Below are 26642 nucleotides of genomic sequence, written 5' to 3'. Positions count from 1 at the left end.
GGGTTTCTATCTAACAAGAATGCTTACATTTCTTTCCTCCCCGCTGTCATATAACTCCCTCAAGGTGGGAATTTATTATATTAGGCCGAATAGAAACCTCAGCTCTAGTTGAGCAAGGGAGAGTTTGTCTCGGAGAGCTGCCCTCTGTTTGCTGTTGCAGAGAGATGTTAGTGTGATGTCCTAGTCCCTCTTGATTCTTGCTTATTTGCTTTAGGTACTTTCTGCTCTTAAACCACGTATCCTATATCTGCCTAGGTGATTTTAAACAATCTTGTTATTCTCATTTTGGATAATATAGACATAGGTCAAGTTGAAGTTTGCCTTCTGAATAGCTCTGGAAATAAGGTTTAATAAATGAATAGAGCAGGGGTAATGTTTCTAAGAGAGACTGGGCATGGGAATATTTCATTACTGAAACAAATGACATACTCGTGTTTCGCCAACTGTGGTATTCATATGCCTAGGGGATTGTGGCAATGTGCCAAGGAATCTAAGATACTACATAAGTTACCTTTTTCAGTGATAACTCATTTTAAACATTTTAATATCAGATACATATTTTATAATAAAAGGAAGTAATAAAGTTGTATATTTTTTCAAAGCTCACTAATTTAGATTTACTACCTATCCAGACACCTTTGACTGAAGAAATGGTGCTTTGCTATAATTGTAGGGAAGCCTGAGGGCTTATTAGTGTATTTACCTTCTTCTATCTCCCCCTTTTCTTTTGACTAGGAAATGACTAATGAAGAGAAGAATATTATCACCAACCTAAGCAAATGTGATTTTACCCAGATGAGCCAGTTTTTCAAAGCCCAGTCAGAAGCTCGGAAACAGATGAGCAAGGAAGAGAAACTGGTACCATTTCTTAAACCTCCCGAGGAGTTTGGAATAGTGATTGGTTCATCCAGTTTTCTTCTTGGTTCTTACAGGACAGCTTTGACTTGTAATCTCACACAGCTCTGTACTAAAGATTTAGAATTCTCAGTCTAGTGGAGTAAATTTTCTTCAGGGTTTTGTGTAGACTGAAATTGTGAATATGCACTTTGTTCAATGGCTCAATATAAGAACCCTAGTGCTGCTGACCTAAAAACCAATCAGTAACTCCAATAATACAGTGTTTTAAGGATGGACAGATCTGCCCCCCTGCAGTGGCTCCTGGATATTAGAGCTATGACAAATCAAATACTATTGGCCATGTACCTCCCTTTTCTCTGATTTTGCACTGGAATCTAGCCATGCTCATCTATATCCATCTTCCAGCCTTAACCATCCTTTTCCCTGAAGGCTCTTTTCAGTATCCATTTGGGATGTCATTTTCTTTTAGACCATCAGCAGACAAACGATAGGCTGTTTTTGTAAACAAGTTTTATTGGAACACAGCCACACCTACTCATTTACATGTTATCTGTGGCTGTGTTTATGTGGCAGAGTTGAGTAGTTGCAACAGAGACCTTATGACCCTCAAGCCTAAAATAATTCCTATCCAGAAAAAGTTTACCAACCCCTGATCTAGAGGAGTACAAGCTAGAGTTTCATTTTTTCAAATTGGAGGTCCAGAAGTTAAGGATTTTAAGAAATTCTTTGCATTTCAAAGCCCTGTAATTTCAGTATTTTAAAAGACTTGCATGTTTCTAAAATTTAGGCCAGTGTATTTATTTTATTTAAAAAATTTTTTATTTATTGATTTTAAAGAGAGAGAGAGAGAGAAGCATCTATTTGTTGCCCCTCTTATTTATGCATTCATTGGTTGCTTCTTGTTTGTTCCTTGATCAGAGAGCAAACCTGCAACCTTGATGTATCAGGATGGCGCTCTAACCAACTGAGCTACCCTGCCAGGGCTGTATTTCTATAACCCATTGTTTGACCTTTAGTTTTGCCTAGTTGACCTTTAGTTTTAAAATGATAAGTTATCATAAGGACAATAACTGCATCAGACTTTTCTGTGTTGGCTTTGGCTTAGTTTTCTCCCCAATATTCTAGAATAGTGAAATTTGGTTTATTACTCACTTAAACTTACAAACCTCTTTGGTATTTTGTTCTTGGAATATTGATCCAAAGATAGGTTTCATAAGTCTCACCTTGTCAGAGTGCCTGCCAAGGACCCCTGCTACCTTCTGGGTGAATCTGGGGCAGCAGGACTTAGTAAAATTTAATTGCTAAGTATAATAGGAATGAAGAGGCAGCAGAGGGTCGGGGGCTTCAGATCCTTTCCCTCGCCATTTTGGAGCAAGGGTCACAATGTCTATAACCTATATCTAAGAAAGCATCCCTAACAGGTTTGTTGAGCTTGAAAACCCATGTGAAATGCTGTTCAACTGAATGTCTCTAGAACCTGTTAGAGAACATGGAGGTGATGCCTATGAGGGCCTGTCGCAGAGGCTCTTCTCCATCCCGTTTTGACACTGCTCAGCAAAACAATGTTAGTTTTTAAAGTTGTACGTAAAAATACCGAGGTAACATAAATATACATCCTTAAAGATGAGAGAATCAGTTTTGAATTTATAGTTGAAGTTAATCCTTATAGGTAGATCTCTAGGGGAATTTTATTGTGTTTAAGGTTTTTCCCTTACTTGAATTCATTTCTTAGTAATTTTTAGACTTTACCTTGACTTGTTCTCACATAAGAGGGAGGAATATCTGAGAACAGCCATTTGAACTCATTTTAACTACTTTCTTGCTATCTTCCAGAAAATCAAAGAGGAGAATGAAAAATTACTGAAAGAATATGGTTTCTGTATTATGGATAACCACAGAGAGAGGATTGCTAACTTCAAGATAGAACCGCCTGGGCTTTTCCGTGGCCGTGGCAACCACCCCAAGATGGGCATGCTGAAGAGACGGATCATGCCTGAGGACATAATCATCAACTGTAGCAAGTGAGCCCAATTCATCCTTTGGGCCAGAAATAAAATGGGGGCTTCCTTTGTCCTTAGTAGTGGGGAATATTTCCTACATTGCAGAGAACTGATCAGGGCAGCTCAGTATTTCCATGTGTACATTTCCAAGTGTGTTTCATGTATTGACTTGGTGAGGAGGAAACTTGGGCATATATACTCAGCAGGTTTATCCACATCAGGTCAAGAAAGGTGAAATTGTTCCTCACATGTCCTCATTTCACTGCCCTCCTGTTTTGTTATGTCCACAGAGATGCCAAGGTTCCTTCTCCTCCTCCAGGACATAAATGGAAAGAAGTCCGACATGATAACAAGGTTACTTGGCTGGTCTCCTGGACAGAGAACATTCAAGGTTCCATTAAATACATCATGTTGAATCCCAGTTCACGAATCAAGGTAAGGGGGTGGCTCAGATTCCCAGTTAGTCTCTTTTTGTTGAACTGTAATGTTCTTAGACTCTAGAGTCACCTTGGCACATTAAAATCCCTTTCCACAAAAAGAAGGCAAGTATTTTCATGGTTAGCATTACCTGGTGACCTCCCTGAGACATATCTATTTTCTGCATTATTCACACTGTAATCTTATTCATTCATAAATATTTGCTGAAATCCTAGTGTGTGCCTGGCACAGTATATGCATGGTGCTAGGAATTGTGTTAGTAAACAAGACAAGTCTCTGCTTTCACATTGCCTGCTATCCAGTGTCAGAATGTGATGGAGAATGTAGTAAGTACGTGTCTATTGGCTTCTATAGCTCCTTTCCTCTTCCTTACCTTTCCTGGCTCTGAGGAAGGGAAAGTAATTGCTCTGAATCCAGAAGGAAGTTGTAAAATCCTACCTGCTCTGATTCGACAAAGTTTCATGTGGGTGGGTTTCACCAGGACCAAATGGGATAATGCATATGAAAGCACATCACGAATTTCTATATACCCATTTGGTGTTGTATATCAATGCTATTATTGAAAGGGGAAAACTGTTTGGGAAGGGCAGTCAGTTCTTGTTAGCTGGCCAGGAATACCCTACTTGGGAGAGTCCCACAAACTTTCTCCCATAGGTATACAGCAGCCTGAAAGAGGTGAGCTTCACAAGAAAACAGTCAAGGAATTAGTTTCTTACATACTGTGACTATTTATATGCAGGGGACTGGAACTAAAGATCTTCTTAATCTTGGTTTAGAGGTTTGTTAACACAGTAAGGCCACAGCTCAAAAGGCTATGTGTCTTAGACTAAACTGCACTTTTTCTAGCTTATAGTCATGTTTTCTAATGAAAACTACCCATCTATATGTTTTCTTCATTTCGAAAGTGTCACTTTTTCTAGTTTAGAGTGTAGAGTCAGAGAACCCTCATGGTGAGCAGAAGTGAACTCATATAAAGAAACATGTTATATTCCCCTCTGAAATACCACAAAGGTGGATAAACAGTGGTTTTAGCCCTCAGAGAACTTGTGGTCTGTGGGCAGATTGGGTAAGAATTCAGTTATATTAGAAGAAATGTGTTAGATGCTTTAGATAAATAGAGCAGTTATTCCAGCAGTTAAGAGATCAGGAACAACTTCATGAAGGAAACTCAGGGAAGGCTAGAGGGGGATGCGACCAGATCTTCAGACATTTCCTGAAAACTTTTTATATTATCTTAAATCCAATAGGAGGTCACTGAGTTTTAAAGAGTGTAAATAATGCCAGGTTTGTGTTTTAGAAACCTGTAACATAATTGATCATTGATCATTCTGACTGCTGTTCTATGGAGACTGGATTGGAGGCAAACAAGAAGTAGGGAGACCAGTGGGTTTCCAGACAAGAAATGGTGATGACCTAAAACAAGTGATGGCAGCAGGGATGGGGAGAGCTGAACAGATTCAAAATAAATATATATTGTGTACCCTTACAGACAGGATTAGAGTTGATTGTGGGAAAGTCTCTGAGTGTTTTGATCCTTGTAAGAAAAGCCAAGTGAAGTACCCCAAGGGCAGAGAGCCAGTCAATTATTGCAGACAATATCCACATAACTCCTAGCACCATAGGAATTTGTGCAGGTTTCTGGATGATGGTTATGGTAGTGAACCTAGAAGTCACCCAGATGTAGTCCTGCCTAGAACCTTATATCCAGAAGCTGACTCCAGTCAGCTGGGTTGGGATTCTAAGAGTCAAGAAGATGGTTAAAGGCTTGGCAAGTGGTGGTGTTGAGGGAAAAAGAAATGTGATTCCTTCAGCTTTCTACCAGCCCTCCTTGGCTGTCTTCCACTCAGCGGAACAGTGAGGTCTTCTGAGGTCTGGATGTGACAGTGCTTTTTAACTGCACAGCCAGCAAGAGAAGTGTTCTCTTTATAGATAAAATAGAAAGATACAAGCATTACATGTTTTATTTTTAATAAAATATTTCAAATCTATAAGAATAGGTAATATAACGAACATTCATGCCCACCATCTGGATGTGTCAAACCTTAACATTGTGTCCTATTCAACTCCTTCATCTCATGAACGTTTCTGATAAACAGCTGAAGTCCCCTGTGTGACATTTATCTCCTTCCCTGGAGATTACTATAATGAATTTAATGTTTTCATTCTTGTGCGTATTGTTGTGTTTTTGCAGTATATTTATGTGTGCATAAACAGTATGTAGTATTGCTTTATCAGGTTTAATTTTAAAATAATTATGTTATTGAGATCATTCTGCAACTTGTTTATTTCACCCAGCTTTGGTTTTGAGATTTTATTATCTTGACATACATTCTAATTTATTGTTCGCTACATGGCATTCTGGTCTTATAGAAACTGCCCACTTGTTAGACTTTTAGGGTTGTTTACAATCTTTTGCTGTTATAAACAGTGCTGGAATAAACATATTTTCCTTGTGTGTATGGATGAAACTTTCCTCAACTATTCTTTACATTTCCAAATTGTTCTCTAAAGTACTTGAACCAGTTTGCATCACCAGCATCCCTACAACAGGGCATACAGGTTCCTTTTCCACAACCTTGCCAACATTTCTAGAGTTTCACTTTTTATATTTTGATCTTTAACCCACTGGAATGTATTTTTGTGTATGGTATGAATTGAGATCTGATATTTTTCCCACACAAATAACCAGCTGTCCCAGAATTATTTAGTTGTATTACCCCCTGTCATATACCAGATTTCTACCTGTATGTCCGACTGCTTCTGGGCTCTGTCCTGTTGCGTTTGCCCCTCTAGTTCTTCCTTGCCAGCATCCCGCCTTAACTACTGTAGTCTTAGAGAGTTTTACTACTGAGTGGGACAAGTTTCCTTCCTCTCATTCTTCAACACTGTCTTGGCTGTTCTCAGCTCTCTGCTGTTTCATATTAATTTTGAGATACATTTGTCAGGTTCCAATGAAGGCTTGAGGTTTTTATTAGAATTGCATTGAATTTATAGATTAATAGGGAGAAAATATTAACAATATTTTGTTGTCTTCCAATACATGAACATGTTATATACCTCTCCACTAATTCATGTCTTTGACTATATCCTTCAGTATTATTTCATAATTTTCTCCACAGAGGTTTTACACATTTTTACAAACTTTTTTTTCTTAGAGAACTTAGTTTTTAGTGCTTTTGAATGATATTTTTTTCCTAATATATTTCTGTTGGTTTATACTGGAGTGGTGATACTGTTGATTTTTTAATATTGTCTTATATCTGCAACATTGCTGACCTCTTATTCCAGAAGTGTATTTTTTGGGGTTTCCATATAGGTAAAGAAATTACTGTAAAGACAGTCTTAACTTTTTATTTCCAGTTATACATCATTTCTTTTGCTTACATTTTACTTTTTATTTAAAAGACCTCCACAAGGATCCGTAAAACTCCTACCCTCTCTTTAGTCAACGGTCAAATATTTGATTAATTTCTGTACTCAGTACTTTCCCTCCGGGTTTACTTTTCTTGTTGAAACACATCTTTTACTGTTTCTTTAGTGAGGATCTACCGGCAGCCTATTCTCCCTTTGTTTACCTGAAAATTTATTTTCATCCTCATGACTGCCTTTTCTCAAATAAAGAATGCATCTTTATTATTGGTGATCTCTGGTTTCACTATTCTGTATCTAAGTATAGATATATTTTTCAAGGTACTCAGACTAAACTTTCAATCTGAGGACTAATGTATTTTATTCTAGAAAACTTAGCCATTATTTCTTCCACAGCCTCTAGGCCCTTCTTTCCATTTGCTGCTTTTAGAGTCCTATTAGGTGAATATTGAAGTGTCTCAATCTACAAATGCTTTTTAAAACTGTATTTTCATATTCTTTATCTCTTTATCTCTGGTCTTCATTTGGGGGTAGTTCTCTAGGATTCATTTCCAGTTCCCTAAATCTACCTGATTTTATTTAATTTCATTTGTTTTATAACTTCTTGTCCTTTTTGGTAGTCATTCCCTTTTATCCTCTTTGCTCTCCACTTTATTTGCTCACTCCTCTTGTCTTAGAGGGAGTCTTCTAGCCCATCTCAGCCCAAGCTCACACAGCCCCTGGCTTCAGGTCCCTTCTGGCATGGAGTTCTTTCCTTGCTATGGATGTTTAAAGCACGATTTTACTGACCTGATCTGACCCAAACATCTATAAAAATAAGCTTTTGTATTAGACTGTGAAGGGTTTGAAATTGGTCATTTTACTTCTTGGAGGACTTTAGGTGCAATTTATGGGGGGCTACCATCACGGAGCTTTTATTCTACATCTTTTTGCTCAACCCGCAGAGATTTCTCCTACTCTGAGATTCTTTGCTTCTTTTTGTATCTATATTTTACTTGTTCACTTCCCCCATATAATATCATGGTATCATTCTACCCCATCTCTGCTTTGTTGGGAAATTTAGCTCAAGCATAATGTGACTGAATTTTTGACAATTTAAAAAATATCTTCAGTCAGGGTAAAAAAGAGCACAGCTGAAGCATGTATCCTGTCCTTGCTCCCTTTCTGGAAACTTGGATTGGCTTACTTACAGTCATAGCCAGGGTTGTACTTCCACCCTCCCAGGTCACTGAAACGATTAGGACTTTTGAGAGCCAAAGTAACTTGTCTTACAGGTACTAAAAAGAGTATCCTGAGTTCATTTACATTTTTCTCTGCTCATCCTAAGCACATGGTAGAGAGTATTCAACATCACCAATTTTCAAGGGAATGCATATTTATTTGTTTGTTTGTTTGTTTGTTTGTTTTTAAATATGTCTATTGATTTCAGAGAGAGGAAGGGAGAGGGAGAGAAACAGCAATGATGAGCGGTTCATTGAATGCCCCCACTGCAGATCGAGCCCGCAACCCTGGCATGTGCCCTGACCAGGAATCGAACCTCGATCTCCTGGATCATAGGGGTACACTCAACCACTGAGCCATGCTGACCAGGCAGGGGAACGCATATTTAAACCACAGTGAGATACTTAATTCCAATTCTAGGTGTTTTTGCCCCAAATGAAATGAAAACATGTCTACAAAATACTTGTACAAGAATGTTCATAGTGCCCCAGCTGGGTGGCTCTGTTGGTTGGAGCATGGTCCCGTACACCAAAAAGGTTGCATGTTCGATTCCTTGTCATGTCATATACCTAGGTTGTGGGTTCAATCCCCAGTTGGGGTTCATATGGGAGGCAACTGATGGATGTTTCCCTCTTGCATCTATGTTTCTTTCTCTCTCTCCTTCTCTCTCAAAAAAAATCAATAAACCTATCCTTGGATGATGATTTAAAAAAAGGGGGGGATGTTCATAGCACAGCTATATTCCTGAGAGTCTAAAACTGGAAACATCCCAGGGGTCCATCAACATAACAGAAAAATACATTATGGTATAGTCAAACACATTAGGGATAGTCATAGGGCATACCATATGTACCAGCAATTAAAAGGAGTGAACTACTGATAACTACAACAACATGGATGAATCTTAAAAACAGACATAAGAGTCTGTATTGTATGATAACATTTATGTAATATTATAGATTAGGCAAAACTAATTTATGATGATAGTCAGATTAAAGGGTCAGTAGTTGTTTAGTTGGTGATTAGCTGGGAAGGGGCATGAGGGAACATTCTGGAATGATAAAAATATTCTGTCTTGGCGGGTGGGCGTAGTGGATTAAAACTGATCAAACTGTGTACTTAAATATATGTAACATAAAATCTTTTAAAGATTTATTCAAATAAAAGGTGAAAGAAAGGATTGGAAGAAAATAACACTAATATCTGAAAAAGGATTTAAATAAAAAATATAAAGTCTCCAAATCAATAATAAAAGGATAGCTAAATTTTAAAATGGGCATGTATGGAGAGGTGGTTGTATTTTATTTTTAAACATGGTATAAATATACAGGGCCAATTTGTTGTGTCTTTTGTTTTAATGACATATGTTTGGGGTTCAGAATGCCATTCACTCTTTCTTTGGTGCTCTGTACAATGGAAAAGTGACACAGGGGTCACCAGCTAAGTGAGAAGTAAAGAGCCACTTAAGGATATTGGCAAATGCCACTGTTGCCCTGTACAAATCTTTGAGAAAGGATGAGAGAGCAGGATTAGCTCATCTCCCACTTTGCTATCCTGAATCCAGATCCTGACCCCCATTTACCCACTGCGCTTAATAGGTAAGTAGTTATATTAGAAAGAGAGAGAAAATATGGTGGGCCCACTAATAAAAAAAAAAGTCACCCAAAGAATGTTCAGCACACTGATCAAATCGGGATCTTGTCCTCTATGGAGTGTTGACTGAGTAAGGGGCGAGGACGGGGGGGGGGGGGGGGGGGTTAAAGGCTGCCCCGCTCCAGTGCACACCTTGTTTTACTGAGATGGTCTTGATAACTACCTTGCTTGGAAAGACCAATTAGATATTTTCCAGAAGTATTCTGAGAAAACTTGCTGTGGTGCATTTTACTCTGGATTCTGTCTAGGGAAACAGAAGCAGATATATGTCTGTACATACTTCCTGGAGGCCGCCCTCCCCCCACTGGACCTAGACAAGGTGGCTTCTGCCTCATCCCCATCGCTGTGTCCCTATTTCAGAGAATCCTGGATCCTTGTGCCAGGAGCCCAACCAACATATGAAGAAAAGTTGGTAGCCTCTGTGAATGAATTATTTGTTGGGTTTTCTAAACCGTGTTTCACTGGCATGACTAAGGGACGGAGGAAGTAAATTCTGCAGGACTTTGAAGAGTCAGAGTCAGGCTTTGGTAGGCCTGTGTGCCTTTAGAGTAAAGGGAGAGAACCCACTCCTGAGCTGGAAACTATATTGTTGAAGACGAGCCTTTCGTGTGTAATCTTATGTAAGTGTAATCTCATGGAGATGTATTACTGACTTGTACACAAGGACAGCTTGTATCGCACCTTTTCTTACTCTTAAATGTCAAAATGTACTGAGAAAAATGACTGAGAAATTTTCAGCTTTTCATTGTCAGGAAATAGATATTTCTTCTGGATCACCAAACTACTAACTCACCCACCCACAGCAACATGTAGTTACTGAACCTCTTGTTTTATTGCCAAACAAGTACGTATAGCCAGTCCACACTCAACTGTGAGAATGTGCTGACTCCTTAGCATACTTGGGTGAGCTATCATTTCAGAGCATTTGTTAGAAGACCTTTCTTGTTCCATGTAACCCACACTCCTGTGTGCTCAGAAGGCCAGTTACCTTGTCCACAGTTCTTATGCCTTAGGGACCATGTGCCTTAGGCAGGAATCAGGCATACGTGGGTAAAATCACTACCCCTCTTTTGTTTTGGGGTAGGGGAATTAAGAGCAGAGATTCTTGAGTTCTTAAATTCCATCCTTGTGTTCATTGTCATATAGTCCGTTTTAGGCCTTGTAATACTTCTGACCCTCTTTCATTTCTTGGATATTTTTTTCCTTCCTTACCTTTCTCACTTGATTCTATTAGTCCTTGCTAGCAGAAATCTTCCATCACTGCTGGTTACATTCAGTCTTTTCACACCCTTTTAAAAACCTTTAATTGGCTTTAGAATTCAGTTTTTAAACCTTCCACAAAAAGCTCTAATGTTTAAAAAGGAAAGACTTCCCAGTAACATTGTTTCCTTCAGTCTAATCAAGAATACTGTTAAATGCAGAAGTTAGAAAATGGTGAGTAATTATGGCTGTTCCTAGAAATCATTGTGTTCCTTGGTAATTACATGTTGTAATCTTTGGTTCTGCTTCCTTGACAGTTCCTTCCATCAAACTAAATGGTTGTCTTGAATTTAATGAAATTCAGTTCTAGCGGAAAACTGCTGTTGGGGCACAGATTCCACAGTAAAGCTATGATGGGGATCTTTATACCCTTTGTGTTGACAGAAGTCAGTTTTTGGGACATGCCATGTGGGCTTTTCCCAAGAACGTAAACATTTCACAGTGTGGAAGCCACAGGCTTTCTTAGGAATTAGACAGGAGCCAGTTGAACTCAACAGTGAAATGGGACAGCATGATTTCTCATCAGGTTAAAGGCCTGAAAATTTCTCTTCAATACTTTTCTTTTTCTCCCTTGCTTAAGCTCAAGTTCCTTCTCTTTGGTACAAAGCCCTGAACTTGGATATTTATAGTCTGCCTGTCTTTACAGACCATCCCTAAACAATCCACCTTTGGGGTTGGGTCTTTGCAGGGTGAGAAAGATTGGCAGAAATACGAGACTGCTCGGCGGCTGAAAAAGTGTGTGGACAAGATCCGGAACCAGTATCGAGAAGACTGGAAGTCCAAAGAGATGAAAGTCCGGCAGAGAGCTGTAGCCCTGTACTTCATCGACAAGGTGAGAGCATCTGCCTGTCATATCACTGGCTGTGTTCAGCTTAATAAAGATGTAGGGAGTGCTTACTCCCTTGGGTCCCTTGCTAAGTTCTGGAGAGGTGGTGACAGCTGGACACCCGGGGGGTCCTGCTCACTCAAGTCTCTGGTCCAGTAGGGAAGGTAGAAGTGAGAAGAGAGTCATTCCGAGTCTGCTGCTCCCTGAACAGTCTGCCTGGTAGGAGGGTTTTGCCTGAACCTGAATGTGTCAGAAATACTTAGACATCTTCAAACTTTCTGTGAACCACCAAAAATAATTTGACATCACAACCCAACACACAATTATATTTGTGTTTGTGTAACTAAAACAAAAATTGCACAAAACAATGCTTTAGCCGTCCTCTGAGCAGTGAATTCTGATATTTTTCTGTTTCTTAGTTTTTTAAGAAGATTGTAACTCTTAAAATTGGTTAAATAATCTGCTAACATATCACAACTACAGTTTGAGAGACTGCTCTGGAGATCATTTTCTGAGTTTTTTTTTTTTTTTAATATATCTTTATTGATTTCAGAGAGAGGAAAGGAGAGGGGGAGAGAGAGAGAGAAACATCAGTGATGAGACAGTCACCGATCGGCTGCCTCCTGCACGCCCCCCACTGGGAATCGAGCCCGCAACCCGGGCACGTGCCCCGACTGGGAATCGAACCCCGATTGCCTGGATCCCAGGTCAGTGCTCAACCGCTGAGCCATGCCCGGCCGGGCTCAGTATTCTTTAGAAGAAAAGATTTCATGTTTTTCCCACCAGTTTTGCACTTCTTATATTTGAGCACAAATTCTGAATTGTCTAAAAAATTAAGCAAAATTAAGAAACTAACTTTTTGAGTCTGATTGCCAAGACTAGAAATGCTCCCTCAGTTGCTGCTTAAAAAAAGGTTCTTCTTTTCCTCCATTCCCATTTGAGAAGTCAGAGTAAAGAGGTTGGATTTATAGGGAAGTTTAGTATCCCCACGACTCTCCATACTTCATTTTATAGAGGAATAAGCAACAGTGCAGAATCCAGAATTCCCAGGCCTTGTAGACTAATGGATGTTCTGCCCCAAAGAGAATTGGGAGGCTTCTGATTTTGGTTTCCTAGAGGTCCTGTGAGATTCAAGTTTCTTCAGTCGTGCTCATCTTTTTTTCTTCTCTCTCCTCCTGGGACAGCTTGCTCTGAGAGCAGGCAATGAGAAGGAGGAAGGAGAAACAGCGGACACTGTGGGTTGCTGCTCCCTACGCGTGGAGCACATCAATCTGCACACGGAGTTGGATGGCCAGGAATATGTGGTTGAGTTTGACTTCCTTGGGAAGGACTCAATCAGATACTACAACAAAGTCCCCGTAGAGAAACGAGTAAGTTAATGTTGCCCGTTTTTTCATTCATTCATTCATCCATCCATTCATTCCAACAAGCATTTGTTGATTGCTTTTTGTGTGCTCTGTGCTTTGCTGGGCACTAGAAAAAAATCACTTGAGGGAAGAGCTATTGTTTGGTGTCCCTGCCCTAACCCCCAACCCTGACTCTACCTTCCTGGGAATGAGGGCCATCTCCCATAGCAACATTCAAGTGTTCTGTAGAGGTTGGACCTCACAACAAACTCAGGATAAGATTGAACCACCATGTGTTCTAATGATTTAACCACATTTCCATATCCCCTGGTCATGCTGAACATTTGTCATTTGTCCCTTTGCTCAATTTCTCCCCAGGTCCTGATTGAGTGAAAAGGTAGCCCTTTGGTCCACAGATTTCTGAGCCTGTAGCTGAAGAGGGTATTGCAGCTCAGTGCCTCCACCCTAAATAATTGGGTTTGAACCAGAGACCTACAGAGTGCAGGATCCCAGTAATCCAGCCCTTCTCGCTGATGCTTCATCAGTACTTAGGCTTTGCTGGCTGTAGAAATGCTCCAAATGAAACAAAGCTAAAGAGATCTGGCAATTAAATGTAATGCCTGAACTTAGATTAGATTCCACACTGGGGGTGGGCAGTGAAGGACATCATTAGGTCTGCTGACAAAACTGGAATATGGACAGTAGGTTAGATAAAAGGTATCAGTGTAAATTTATGAAGCTGATAAATACTGTGTACCTTTATTCTGTGTAAGTACCCAAATGGTTCAGATAATTAGCACATACACACAGATGTAGAAAGAGTGAGCAGACATGCACACTGCACAAATGGTGAGGTACAATGTTAATGGTAAGTGCGTTGGGGTAAAGGATGTGGGTGCTCCTAGTGCTTTGTGGGGTTTTTTAAAGTTGCGATTGTTTCCAAAGTAAAGGTTTTAAAAATAATAATTAGGCTCTGCTTATTTCTTTTAGGTTTTTAAGAACTTACAACTATTTATGGAGAACAAACAGCCTGAGGATGATCTTTTTGATAGACTCAATGTGAGTGGACAAAGTGCACTGGGTTGAGGAGGGCCTAGCCAGAGCGTCACAAGCTCCTAGAGGAGAGACTTGCCTGGGGGTGGTGCGGGCACTCCCCTCAGCTTGTCCTGCAGTGTCTTCTATGCTCTTCCTCCCTGGGGCACTCGGCAAATCCGAGGCCAAAGCCCTAAGGCTTAGGCAGACCTGGCTTATCCTCCTCTGACTCCCCCGAGCCTGCCCCTGGCTGGATGCCATCCACCTCTGCTGGGGACCCAAGACCTGTCCTTGACATCAGGGAAGGTGTTACCAAGGAAGGACACATTTACTTTATTGGCCTGCTTAAGATTGATGTACTTCTTAGGGATGTATCCTGCAACCCTGTGTTCTGGAATTCTCTCCCCTCTTTTCCTGACTCCCCTCTGGCAGAGCAGTAAACTTGGCAAGGTCATGACTGCATTGGCATCAGTGTCCTAGTGCTTGCCAGAAGGGCAGAGTTGTGTGACTCTTACCTAAATCCTGACATCCTGTTGCTTTATCTTGTCCAGACTGCTATTTTAAATAAGCATCTTCAGGATCTCATGGAGGGCTTGACAGCCAAGGTGTTTCGTACATACAACGCCTCCATCACGCTACAGCAGCAGCTAAAAGAACTCACAGCCCGTAAGTACTGCTTGGCCACCCAGGGCCCACACCCTACTGGTGATGTCTGGTGCTCTTGCTCCGCTAAGTCCTAGATCTGTTCCACTTTTTCTCCTAACATTGTGACTGGAAACTTTTTCCTTCCATTCCTCTAATAGAGAGCTAAGGCTTACTTTGTATAAACATAAGACCGCTGCTGTTTCTCCCATTCCTACCCCAGCTTCTAGAGTCGATTTATGGAATGATGACAGTGGCTTTCTTTCTGCTCTGAAAATGCCTGCACTTTGTTTTATATGTATGTTTTTTAAAAGCTCATAGAAAGAAGACACAGTGCTGTAATGTTCTGTTAAATTGGAGAGAGTAGGTTGTCATGGTTACTAAAAAAAATATCAGAGCAAATCCTTCCCTTGAGGTTTCTGTCATTTTTTTCCCCTTAAGAGTAGGTAGTATTCTCCTAAAAACGAGCTGTAGAAGGTATCACCACAATCCACAAGCTTTTTCCTGGAGACCAGCCACTGCTAAATTCCCAGTGTCCTCTATCAATAGGTCAAATGGCTTTAGTATGAGCCAGAAAAGCCAAAGATCGGTATATAGAAGGTCAGTGTTTTAGGGTAGGATAAAGAATGACACAAGTAAGAAAATTCCTTGGGTAACACTTTTGATTTTATTTTTAAAAAAATACATTGCCTTGGGGTTTTAAAATGTAAAACTTGTGGTCCCTTTGTCTTCTCCTCTACAGGCTTTTTCTGTCCCCAAGTCCCTATTTTCTTCAGGTTACATTGGGTGGGTAGGTGGGGGAGGTGGACACTGCAGCAAGCAGATGAGCGTGTTGACTACCGATTTTGACCTGGTTGGTGGCTTGGGGAAACTTGAATTGACCATTAGAGTGACACGAGAGCCAGTAAAGTCATGAGGATGGAGCAGTGGGGAAGGCACGCATATTCTCTCTGGTTGTACAAACTCACTCTTTTACTGTCGTGTTTCTTTCTGTGCAGCGGATGAGAATATCCCAGCAAAGATCCTATCTTATAACCGTGCCAACCGAGCTGTTGCAATTCTTTGTAACCATCAGAGGGCACCACCAAAAACTTTTGAGAAGTCCATGATGAACTTGCAATCTAAGGTATCTTGGATCTGGGTGGCAGGGTGGCAAAATGAAGAGAACTGTGTTCGCCATGGGCTGATAATCTGAAAACGAGAGGCATTTTTAATCTAGCCTTCCAAGCTGGGATATCAGAAGGCCAGTTCTGGGTCTGTTCTGGAAGAAAGGTCCATGCTGTAGCTAAACAAGTGGACCTATGATAGTAGTTATTCCTGATGAAGACAGTGACTACCTGGTGCCCAGGAGGTGCTAATTTTGCGGACACAAGTTTTGCATTGGCCACTTCCCATTTTGAAAACCTAAGGTTGATGTACCCTCCTTGAAATATTGCTAATTGTCCTTATTATACAGGAGGATAATGGATATAGAGTCTTCACAATTCCTTGCCACAGCCTAGAAATGCAATTATTTCCAAATTAGATTGTATGAAATTGAAAAGATGTTGGAACAATGATAATTTCCCCCCAACTCTAGCACTATTTTTATTTTTACACATTCCACAGGAATCATATTTTATGTAATTCTTCCTCATACATATTTTGAACCCTAGGGAGAAAGTGACGTGCAAACAAATAGATGCTGTTCCTCTTCCATGTGTCTTTCTCCTCCCTCTGACTCTACCTGGTACTGAACTTTTAAGCCACAAGACACTTAACATTTGACAGTGAGCATTTATGTGTGGGCAGTGGCTACAGAACTAATCCATTCTCATGTACTAATCCACAATGAAAATTTGCAGATATTTCATTGCTGACAGACACATAGGATTACAAAGGTAACCAATTATCTTGAAATATACTTACCAAATGTATTTTTAAAGTCTGATACAGTAATAGATGTGCTTCCTTATTAATTTACTAAGATCTTAAGATGGTTCTAATAACCTCTGTCAATTTCAAGGTAGTAATGAACATAAATGGTACTTCAGGATTTCTGCAATAATTATATGAAAATACCTGTACAGTCTATTGCTGATAAAGTCATAGGTACTACTGGTATCACATCACTATGATTTGTTGCCCACATAATTGAAGGAGAAATGATGAATTTCAACTAGAGGTTAATGAAATTATAGATGTCATATTTTCCCACCCATGTTCACAGAATTCTGTACTTGGACAGTTGGAGTTTAAAAATTGATATAGAGTGAGACCACATAACACATTTTCAGGCCCATGTTGAAATTGTGTTCTGTTGAAATATCTTGAAGATAAATACCCAGGAGCAGTACATCTGGGTCAAAAGACACACACAACCTGTGGGGCCATCTGGCTTTCCTGAAGGGATGCACATGTCCACAGTAAATGAGTATGTGTCCATAGAGCTCTCAGGTCCTTGCACTCTATGGATGGCAGGCAAAGAACTCTGTACAGACAACCCTTCCTAGCAGCTCCCGTTTGCTGCCACTCTGTTAAATGGTGGTCACCTGGTGTAGTTTATTCTCAGGTTGTTCTGAGCCAGAATTAAAAGCATGAATATTCAGGTGTTGTTTACCTAATACAGGAGACCCCTCCCTGGAGCATGAGGAGGTCTTTTGTTGATCTCACTCTGGAACCACTGTTTGAGCAGCCCAGGCTGCCTGCCAGACGAGCCCTCCAAGCCCAGGAACCCTCTCCTATGTGCCCACAAAGCAAACACACGCCTGTTTGCCAAGTGAATCAATGGAGTCTTTGATGCTTTGAGAGAATTTGACACAGTCTGCCAATTTAGCGTTCACAGAAATGGTTAAAAGATTGTGGTGTGTTGCATTTCTAGCCTAAAAGAATCTAGCTAGTGGTGTCTGTGATGCTTTTGTGTATAGGATTAGTTCCTTCAGCTTGCCTTTGGACAACATAAATGTTTGGAAGTAAGCCATCCATAGTAAAATGCATTTAATGGTTGTCTCACAATAGTAGTCTCTGTTTCCAATCTGGGGCTGTGTGTGTATCTAACAGACAATTCTAGGCTGAGAACAACAGCCCAGTGTGTGAGAGTCAGGCGTGCATTTGCTGTGCAGAGGTTCCCTCGACCTCACAGGTTAGCAAGGTGAGCAGGTCTGGGGTACCTGTGCTCAGCAGTGAGAGCTTACAGGTTTGGGCTCTAGTTCCATGGTGTTGCTTGCTGCCATCCTCAAGCAGGAACTCAGAGAAGAGCTCTGGTCTTTTCTTTATAGACCGGGAGTCCATGAGATTCATTTTGGAAAAAGAGCTCCACAGCTAAAAGTGTTTTCAAATCTCTGTTTCTGAGGAAACTCGTATTCTTCCCGTTCTTAGTGCTTTTTTTTTTTTTTTTAAACTCTCACCAGAGGACATGTTTATTGATTTTAGAGAGGGTGGGAAAGAGAGAAAGAAACATCGACTGGTTGCTTCCCTTATGCGCCTTGATCGGGGATTGAACATGAAACCTAGGTATGTGCCCTGACCTGGAATTGAACCTACAACCTTTTGGTGTATGGGACACACTCCAACCAAGCCATGCTGGCTAGGGCTCAACTCCCTCTCCTTTTGAAAACAGAATGCCAAAGGCAGGCCATGCCACGTGTCAGCTTGGAACAGACTGCCATTCTCCAGTCCTTTGGATGTTCTCTTCATACATCCTTTTTTTCTCGAAAAGCGTGCAGCTCCTTCCCAGAGTGCTGGCAGAATCTGAGTGAGCTGGGCTCAGTAGCTGCAAGGATCCTGTCTGTCTCAGCTTCATAAAGAGTATCTTCTGCAGCATTCTTGGAATGAAGGCTATATCCTGGCTCAGGCTCCACTTGAAAAATAGCTCATCTGTAGCCCTCTTCTTAGGTGTCTGAGGCCAAAAGGATCTCTGAAATATTAGCACCCACATTCCCAGTCCCAGGGAGTTCTCTTCCTCAAACACCTGGATTAGTGGGGGCCTGTATCTCTGCCAGTAGAATGCTCATTTCTTGATGGGTCACTGAAGAACATAAATGGCCAAATGGCAGTTGAATTCAGCAATCACTGTGCACCTACTTTGTGCTTTCATGAAGCTACCCCTGGGTGTCTACCTGGCAGACCACCAAGAGGAACTGCCTGTCTGGTGGAGACATCTAGGTTTCATCTTCTCTGATATAGTTCTTGTCTTCTCTCTGGGCTTCATTTATTCCTAAAACTGACTGATGTTCTTCCCCCACCCAGATTGATGCCAAGAAGGAACAGCTAGCAGATGCCCGGAGAGACCTGAAAAGTGCTAAAGCTGATGCCAAGGTCATGAAGGATGCAAAGACCAAGAAGTATGTGCCTGGTGGTGTACAAAGCTGGGGGTTGGTTGAGAGAGAAAAGCATGTGTAATACAGCCAGGTGCCCTGGGCTCCAGCTTTTCTAGGGTTTCGGAGTGATACCTTTTGGAAATCTCTGTACTTGGGGCTTTTCTGCTTGTCCTGCCTCCTAAGTGGCAGAGTGGGGTTGCAGTGTTCTTATCCAGAGGCTAGGCCTAGTTCTTGATGAGATCCATTCTCCCAGGGTGGTAGAGTCAAAGAAGAAGGCTGTGCAGAGACTGGAGGAGCAGTTGATGAAGCTCGAAGTTCAGGCCACAGACCGAGAGGAGAATAAACAAATTGCTCTGGGAACCTCCAAACTCAATTATCTGGACCCGAGGATCTCAGTGGCTTGGTAAGCATTGAGTTCTTTGCTGCTGGCTGGAGAACGGTAGTGGGGTTGTAAGAAAACAGCACACTTTCTGTGCTCTGGGAAACCTCTGCCAGAATTCTGATACGCATGCTGCAAAGGCTTTGGAACATTCTGGGTGGTCCTCAGTGTCAGCGCTGTTACACTGCCTTTCAGTGTGCTGACATCTGTTTTGAAAAGGCAGGTGCAGTCCCATCACTTATGGAACTTTAGGACAAGAATGGAAACTCTTCACCCATATTGAAGGAAAACTATAGAGGAACCCCTCACTTTAATAAAATGTTTCAATAAAATAATTTACAAGGAAGGTAGGAACAAGGAGAAAAGACAGATGAGAACATAGATCTGAGCAACTTATTCAAAGAGTTAGAGGTACCTTTTAACAAAGATAAATTTTCTATTGTTCGCTCACTCCCTCCATCCCCTGCCACACACAGTCATAAAATAACACCCCAAAATCAGTGGCTTCTTTGAAGGTGCTTATTAGTTACTTTGAGTTGCTGAGTTCTGGGTCTAGGAGGAGGAATCATCCCGTGGCGCCTGCTTCTCTGGGCCTATTTCCATTCTGCTCCTGTACCCTGTCTACTCTTTTTGCCCTGTTTGGTGCTAGGGGATTGGTTAGCTTGAAAGGCACTGCGGACTCTGGAGCCAGACTGCTTGGGTTCAGTCTTCAGCTCCATGTTCACTAGCTGCATGAAGAAGTAACTGTTCTGCCTTAAGTCTTTTCATCTGGACCTTTCTCGTTTGTGCTTCTGTAATAGCACCTACTTTAGAGGTCATTATCAAGGTTAAATGAGTTGAGCCCCTGAATTCTTGTTCTCACCAGATGGATGTGGAGAAGACAGCACATCCAAGCCCTGGCGCCAGGCTGGGCCACTGCTCCCTGAGACACTAACCCACCCTTTTTCTCCTTTGTTTGCAGGTGCAAGAAGTGGGGGGTCCCAATAGAGAAAATTTACAACAAAACCCAGAGGGAGAAGTTTGCCTGGGCCATCGACATGGCTGATGAGGACTATGAGTTCTAGCCAGTCTGGAGGAGCAGTTCTGTGAAAAGCAACAGCGTGGTTTGGGGAAGATGGATAAACTGTGAGCCTCACTTGCCCTCACAACTGAGGGAGAGAGGCAGCAAGTCTTAACAAACCAACATCTTTGAGAAAAGATAAACCTGAAGATATTATAAGGGAGAGCTGAGCCAGTTGTCCTATGGACAACTTATTTAAAAATATTTCAGATATCAAAATTCTAGCTGTATGATTTGTTTTGAATTTTGTTTTTATTTTCAAGAGGGCAAGTGGATGGGAATTTGTCAAGAGTTCTGCCAGGCAAATTCAGTTTCACTGAAGCATTTGGATTCTCTTAGCTACTGTATACGAAGTCCGATTATATTGGTGCGTTTTTACAGTTAGGGTTTTGCAATAACTTCTATATTTTAATAGAAATGAATTCCTAAACTCCCTCCCCTCTCCCCCATTTCAGGAATTTAAAATTAAGTAGAACAAAAACCCAGCGCACCTGTTAAGAGTCTTCAATATCTATTGTCATGGGAATCAATTTTCATTAAACTTGAAGCAGTTGTGACATTGGCAGTGTTTTGGTTCAGACACCTGTTCACAGAAAAGCATGATGGGAAAATATTTCCTGACTTGAGTGTTCCTTTTTAAATGTGAATTTTTATTTCTTTTTAATTATTTTAAAATATTTAAACCTTTTTCTTGATCTTAAAGATCGTGTAGATTGGGGTCGGGGAGGGATGAGGGGTGAGTGAGTCTAAGGATAATGAAATAATCAGTGACTGAAACCATTTTCCCATCATCCTTTGTTCTGAGCATTTTCTGTACCCTTTCAGATATCCATCTTTTTCATTTTAAACCCCAGTCTTTCACTTGAAAGATTTTATTGTATAAAAAGTTCCATAGGTCAATAAATCTAGAGGAAAATGAGTATTTGGTCCAAAAAAAGAAAAATAATCAAGATTTTAGGGCTTTTATTTTTTCTTTTGTAATTGTGTAAAAAATGGAAAAAAACCCCATAAAAAGCAGAATTTTAATGTGAAAACATTTTTTGCTATAATCATTAGTTTTAGAGGCATTGTTAGTTTAGCGTGTGTGCAGAGTCCATTTCCCACATCTTTCCTCAAGTATCTTCTATTTTTATCATGAATTCCCTTTTAATCAACTGTAGGTTATTTAAAATAAATTCCTACAACCTAACAGAAACTTAGTGTCTGCCTCTTTGTTACCCAGGGCCCCAGGCCAGAGTGGGGCTCTGGGGCTGGGACTTACCTGGCTGCTCAGGTCAGCAAGGGTGGGTCCCTCCCCAGAAGTCCTGCTGCCGTGGGTGTGGGCTGAAGGGGAGCCAAAGTCCACACCCTTAGATAAAGGCAGCCCAGGAAGTGAGGGAGGGTGCAGAACAGATGGGGTACAGGGACTATATTAGAAACCTAGTGTGGGGGATGTTTATGAAGCAAGTGTATTTGGGAGGCAGATTTTGGAAGCATTATCCATGTGTGCTGACCAGAAGCAGTAGGGAGCTTTGGGTTTGCTTATGTGGCTAAACTTAATAGGACGGCAGGAATTGAGGGTACTAAGCCAGTTAGGACACTGGATCCCAGAAGCCCTCTCCCACTTGGAATGCAGACTCCTCCCTGCATTGATTGGTTAATTGAAAGAGAGTGATCTATGATCATTTCCCAGTGCTCTGGTACCCAGGCTGACCAGGGACCCTACAAAAATTGTTCCTTTCCTCATCCTAGGTTACAGCTAAGTCTGGAATTCAGGGTGAAGGGTGAGATCTCTGGGTCCAATGGAGCATGGAGCAAGAAGGCCAGAGTCTTGGCACTTGGTCACTTAGCTGTAGGCCCTCTAGCTTGCTAGCATGTGCAGGTATGTTCTGGAGCAGAGCCATCTCCTTGATGGTCTCTGAACTCCTGGGGGCTAGGCTCAGGCTGGGTCCACTGCAGACAATGGGGGGGTGGTGGTGTAAGAAACAGCAACAGAGGATCTTCCAGTGCCCAACTGATAAACCATATGGCTGGCTGGTGGGTGGGCGGGTGGGTGACGAGAAAGTAGACCTTGGGTTTGGGATTTCAGCAGGACCTGCCACAACTAAGGTACAAACTTTGGTCCACAACCAAAAATCAGGAACAGGAAGCCTTGCAGGCAGAAGATTTTATTAACAAGCAGGAACTTGTGCCTACCTTTTCCAGCAAGGACCTTTCTCCATGTCTTCTGAGGGTAGGTGCAAGGCAATTAGGTGCTGGTCAAGAAAAGCTGTGAAGTGCGCCCTGCATAGTGGCAGCAGCCCTCAGAGAGGAAGCCAGAGTGGGAAGCTGGCCTGGCCACTGGGCATGAGGGAAGAGGCTGAACAGGAAAGATGCTTGAGCATGGAGGGAGGAGACCCACCCCTTTGCTTATTCATTCACTGTTGGTGTCCTCCCGGCCATGGCTGGCAGAGGCCAAATGTGCAGGGTCCGACCACTCACCCCCTGTCAGGCCTTTCTGTGATGCTTGAGGCCAGCGGTGGGGCAGAGGGAGCCTGCCTTTATGTGCTACCTGTACCACACAGCTTGGTGCTTCCTTGACTGCTCTCTCCTCTCACCCCCCACATCTGGTCAGCAGGTCCTGTCCGTTCTCCCTGCCAAATCTACCTGAGGCCTCTTACACATTTAAAACAGGAAAAAAGAAACCACAACTCCCAGCCCTTTCCAGGCACCACCCCTTCCCTCTCCATTTCACAAGCACCTGGAATGAGTCCTGGACAAACCCCGGCATTCCCCACCACTGCAACTAGCTTCTTGCCTTGTCTTGCCCCCAATTCTGCCTCTCCATTCTGACCTCAATTCACCGATGAATGAGGGACCAACCAGTAAGTGGGCTCTGCGTCCCACTTAAGCTCTTTGTGGCACTAGATAGTTGATCACTTTTTTTTTTAACAGCTCTATTGAGGCATATTTTACATATTCTAAAATCCACCTATTTCAAGTGTACGATAATTTTTGGTAACTACTGAGTGGTGCAGCCATCACCATAAATCAGTTTTGAACACCATCTGCCCAGTAAGATCCCTCATGCCCCCACCTCACCACCTTCAACCTTCACTAATCTACTTTCTCTGTAAACTGTCTTTACTGGACACCTCACATACATGGAATCATACAATACATACGTGACCACCCCCTTTAAAGCACTTCTCTCTGGCTCCCACGACGCCACCTTCTGACTATACTCCTACCTCTATCAGTCTGTTGCTCCTCAGTTACCTCTTCTTCTCATATGGCCTGATTTCATTCATATTTGAACGTGAGGGCTCCAGCCTAGACCCCTTTTCTGAGATCCACACACACATTGCCAACTACATCTCTGCAGGGGGTGTCCGCAGGCTACTCAATCTCAGATCTCTGGAACTGAGTTCAGTGCCTACTACAAACCCAATGGTGAAATCCATCCACTCTGTCCCCTCAACCAGAACCCAGGGTAGCCATCCTCTTTCACTCCTTTCACTTCCACATCCAGTAAATTAATGCCTCTGAAATCACCTCCTAATACTTTACACACCGAGTATAGGTATTTCCCCACAGAAAACTTAAATTTGTCTTCTGAGAAGAGAGTTTACTTATATTTTGGTTCCTACAAAATCCCTCATATAATGGGATGCTCTCTAAACTTATTTTGAACCAAAAAGCACTTTTTTTGAGAAAACACATTACCCTGAAGTGACCTCAGCCAAGCTACTTTTGGATGATTATAAGTAGTCCCCTGACAAAAATCAGTAAACAAGGAGGCAAATAAATTTACCACAGACTTAGTAATTATTTCTCACAATCCTAAGTATTAGATGTAAATGAGCCTCTTAATGGTCACTTTAAATAGCAATATGGTGTTGATTTTTTTAGGTTTGATAATGGTACTATAGTTCTGTATATAGTTTTAAAAAGACTCCTAGAAAAACACTGAAATATTTATGGATAACATTATAGAGTTAAGATTTGTTTCAAAACATTATGGAAGGGGTCTGTAGGTTGCATGACCTGCTGAATAGAGAATGGAAAAGAAACCTGTTTTAATGTTATACAGAAAGGTATTCAGGCTTAGGTTAAAATGTTCAGTGATAGCATCACATACTGATTCAAAAAGTATTCTTTCTTCAATAATGGGGATGAATCTCAAAAACATTATGCTAAACTTAGACACGGTGCATATGCTAATGCTTTCACAAATATGAAATTCTAGAATAGGCAAAACTAATCTGTAGTAACAGAAAGTAGATTAGTGTGAGAGAAAACATGAGTTCAGAATAAACTGCTTTTCTCAAAATGGGGGGGGGGGGTAGATTAGTGACTGCCAGATGGGGACAGGGGAGACTGACTGCAAAGGGGCATCAAGAAACTTCTGGGGCCAGTGGAAATGTTCTACATCTTGATTGGGTGGTATACATTTGCCAAAGCTCACCAAACTTTACACTTAAAATGGGTGCATTTTATTAAATGTAAATTATTTCTCAATAAAGTTGATTTTTCAAAAGTGTTCTCTCTCAAACAACTTAGAAGACAGTGAAGGTGCTGTGCTTTCAGAAATTATATTATCTGACTCAAAAAGTGGCTCTAATGATTCTACAAAGAAACGAAAGATTCATGTAAAGAGTTTGAACATTATTACTTCACAGGTAAGATGTGGGGAAATCAATATTTGTAAGAATATATTATTTCAAATAATATGTGACTTAAAATACGTATGTGTAACTAAATAAACTGTTACGTGTGGATATTTGAATCCTGCATCTCTAAAAATGTTTGTATTTTAGTTGCAAAAGAAGCCACAGAACACCTGAAGGACCTTTTTGGAAAAACAAGTGATTACCTTATATCTGGACCTGCCATATCTTCAGGCATGTACTCTGTGCCTCACTTTGTTCCATTCCCACAGCCACCAAAGGGCTAGGTAAGGTCTGTGTCCCTTCTCAAGGCTCCAGAGGCCCTTATCACATTGAATTGTCCTCTTTGGCATTTCTGTACACCTTACTGGAGTGGGAACTTGGTCTGACCCATCTCCACTGCGTTACTGCTGTAGAGGAGGTATCAGGAGTATTTGTTAGGAAAAAGGGAGAGAAAGTGGAGAAATAGGTCTGCCCTGGCCTGGGCCAGTGGCTAGCAAGGGCTCTCCCCTTCTCTTCCTTCAGTGAAGCAATTACATATCCCTGCCACCTCCCTGAAGAAGGTACATCTGGAGCCCAGCTCCCCTGCCTCTCTGGATCCCAGTATAGAGACCCATCAGCAAAGGCAAAGCAGTATCTACAGAGAGAGCAGAATCCCTGGGAGAGGCTGGGCGAGGCCTTGTTTTGCCTTGAATGATAGAAGACATGAGGCTCTCAAGGGGCTGAGAGTATGTCTCAGGTGAGGAGGAAAGCAGGAGGACATCACCTAAGAAGTGTGAGGCCCAGCGACTAAGTTGGAGGCAAAAATAGATATTGGAGCCAGAGGTTAAGGAGCCTAGACTGAAGGTTGTGGGTGGAGCTGAAGGTGCACTGAGGTGAGTACTTACTAAATAAAAATTAAAGAATAGTTTAAAGGGCTAAAGTTTTATGTATGGATCAAATTAGACACTGCCAATCTATAAATCTGCCTACCTTCAATTGTGGAAGGGGCTTCACTGAGCTATACTTTTATATTATACCTTCTATATTTACTCAAGGTTATTACCATGAATAAACTGGCAGGATTTGCTGTAAATTTGTTGAGTATGTTCTCCACTATTTCAATCAAATAAGTGTCCATATGAGAAACTTCTCTTATAATGTATCCCCAGGAAAACTTTTCTCCCCTAAGTTATCAGTCATCAGAATAGCTTTTGCTTTGGCTACCAGGAAGCTCAGCCACATCTGATTTTGTCACAGGAGCTAATATTAACCCATGTTAACCATATTCTGTTCCTCCTTTTATAACTGCAGATCTCATTTCTGTACTAAAATATTTTTGTCCTTTGTTTTAAGTACCCTAAACTATTTTTTAAAGGACTGGAAAAGAATACATTTGTGGTGGGCACAGTGATGTATGCCACCCAAACATCACCTAAGAAGGAAGCACTGGTTGCCCCAACTGCTGGGAGAGCTGTCAGTTCCCTAATGTCACCTCAGCAGCAGAGAGCCATTTGGCTGGGGCTGTGCTCCTCCCAGGGCAGTCGCATCCTGGCTGGCTGAGGTGGGGCTCCCTGGAGACTGGCCTGCATCACAGCTTCTCCCTGTGCTGCCTCCTTCCACAGTGCTCATCCCAACCAAGGGCCCTCCCTA

General features: G+C 41.6%; 1 protein-coding gene across 2 annotated transcripts in view; it reads left to right on the top strand.

The window, feature by feature from the left end:
- TOP1 (DNA topoisomerase I) overlaps nucleotides 1–21577 on the top strand; it is an 81015-nt gene extending 59438 nt beyond the window's left edge. For both annotated transcript variants that reach the window (XM_016219333.2, XM_087818729.1), the window contains 11 exons: nucleotides 736–858; nucleotides 2692–2879; nucleotides 3149–3293; nucleotides 11488–11631; nucleotides 12810–12995; nucleotides 13962–14030; nucleotides 14555–14669; nucleotides 15644–15771; nucleotides 18873–18967; nucleotides 19197–19346; nucleotides 20284–21577. In XM_016219333.2, the coding sequence (XP_016074819.1) occupies nucleotides 736–858; nucleotides 2692–2879; nucleotides 3149–3293; nucleotides 11488–11631; nucleotides 12810–12995; nucleotides 13962–14030; nucleotides 14555–14669; nucleotides 15644–15771; nucleotides 18873–18967; nucleotides 19197–19346; nucleotides 20284–20386 (1446 nt within the window). In that variant the 3' untranslated portion in view covers nucleotides 20387–21577. The remainder of the gene's footprint in view (nucleotides 1–735; nucleotides 859–2691; nucleotides 2880–3148; nucleotides 3294–11487; nucleotides 11632–12809; nucleotides 12996–13961; nucleotides 14031–14554; nucleotides 14670–15643; nucleotides 15772–18872; nucleotides 18968–19196; nucleotides 19347–20283) is intronic.
- Nucleotides 21578–26642: the final 5065 nt, after the last annotated feature.

This window comes from Miniopterus natalensis, chromosome 7 (genome assembly GCF_054644295.1).
Source record: "Miniopterus natalensis isolate mMinNat1 chromosome 7, mMinNat1.hap1, whole genome shotgun sequence".
In the NCBI taxonomy this organism is placed as follows: Eukaryota; Metazoa; Chordata; class Mammalia; order Chiroptera; family Miniopteridae; genus Miniopterus; species Miniopterus natalensis.
Note: the sequence above shows the minus strand (reverse complement) of the source record. Positions and strands in the feature narration are given on the sequence as shown.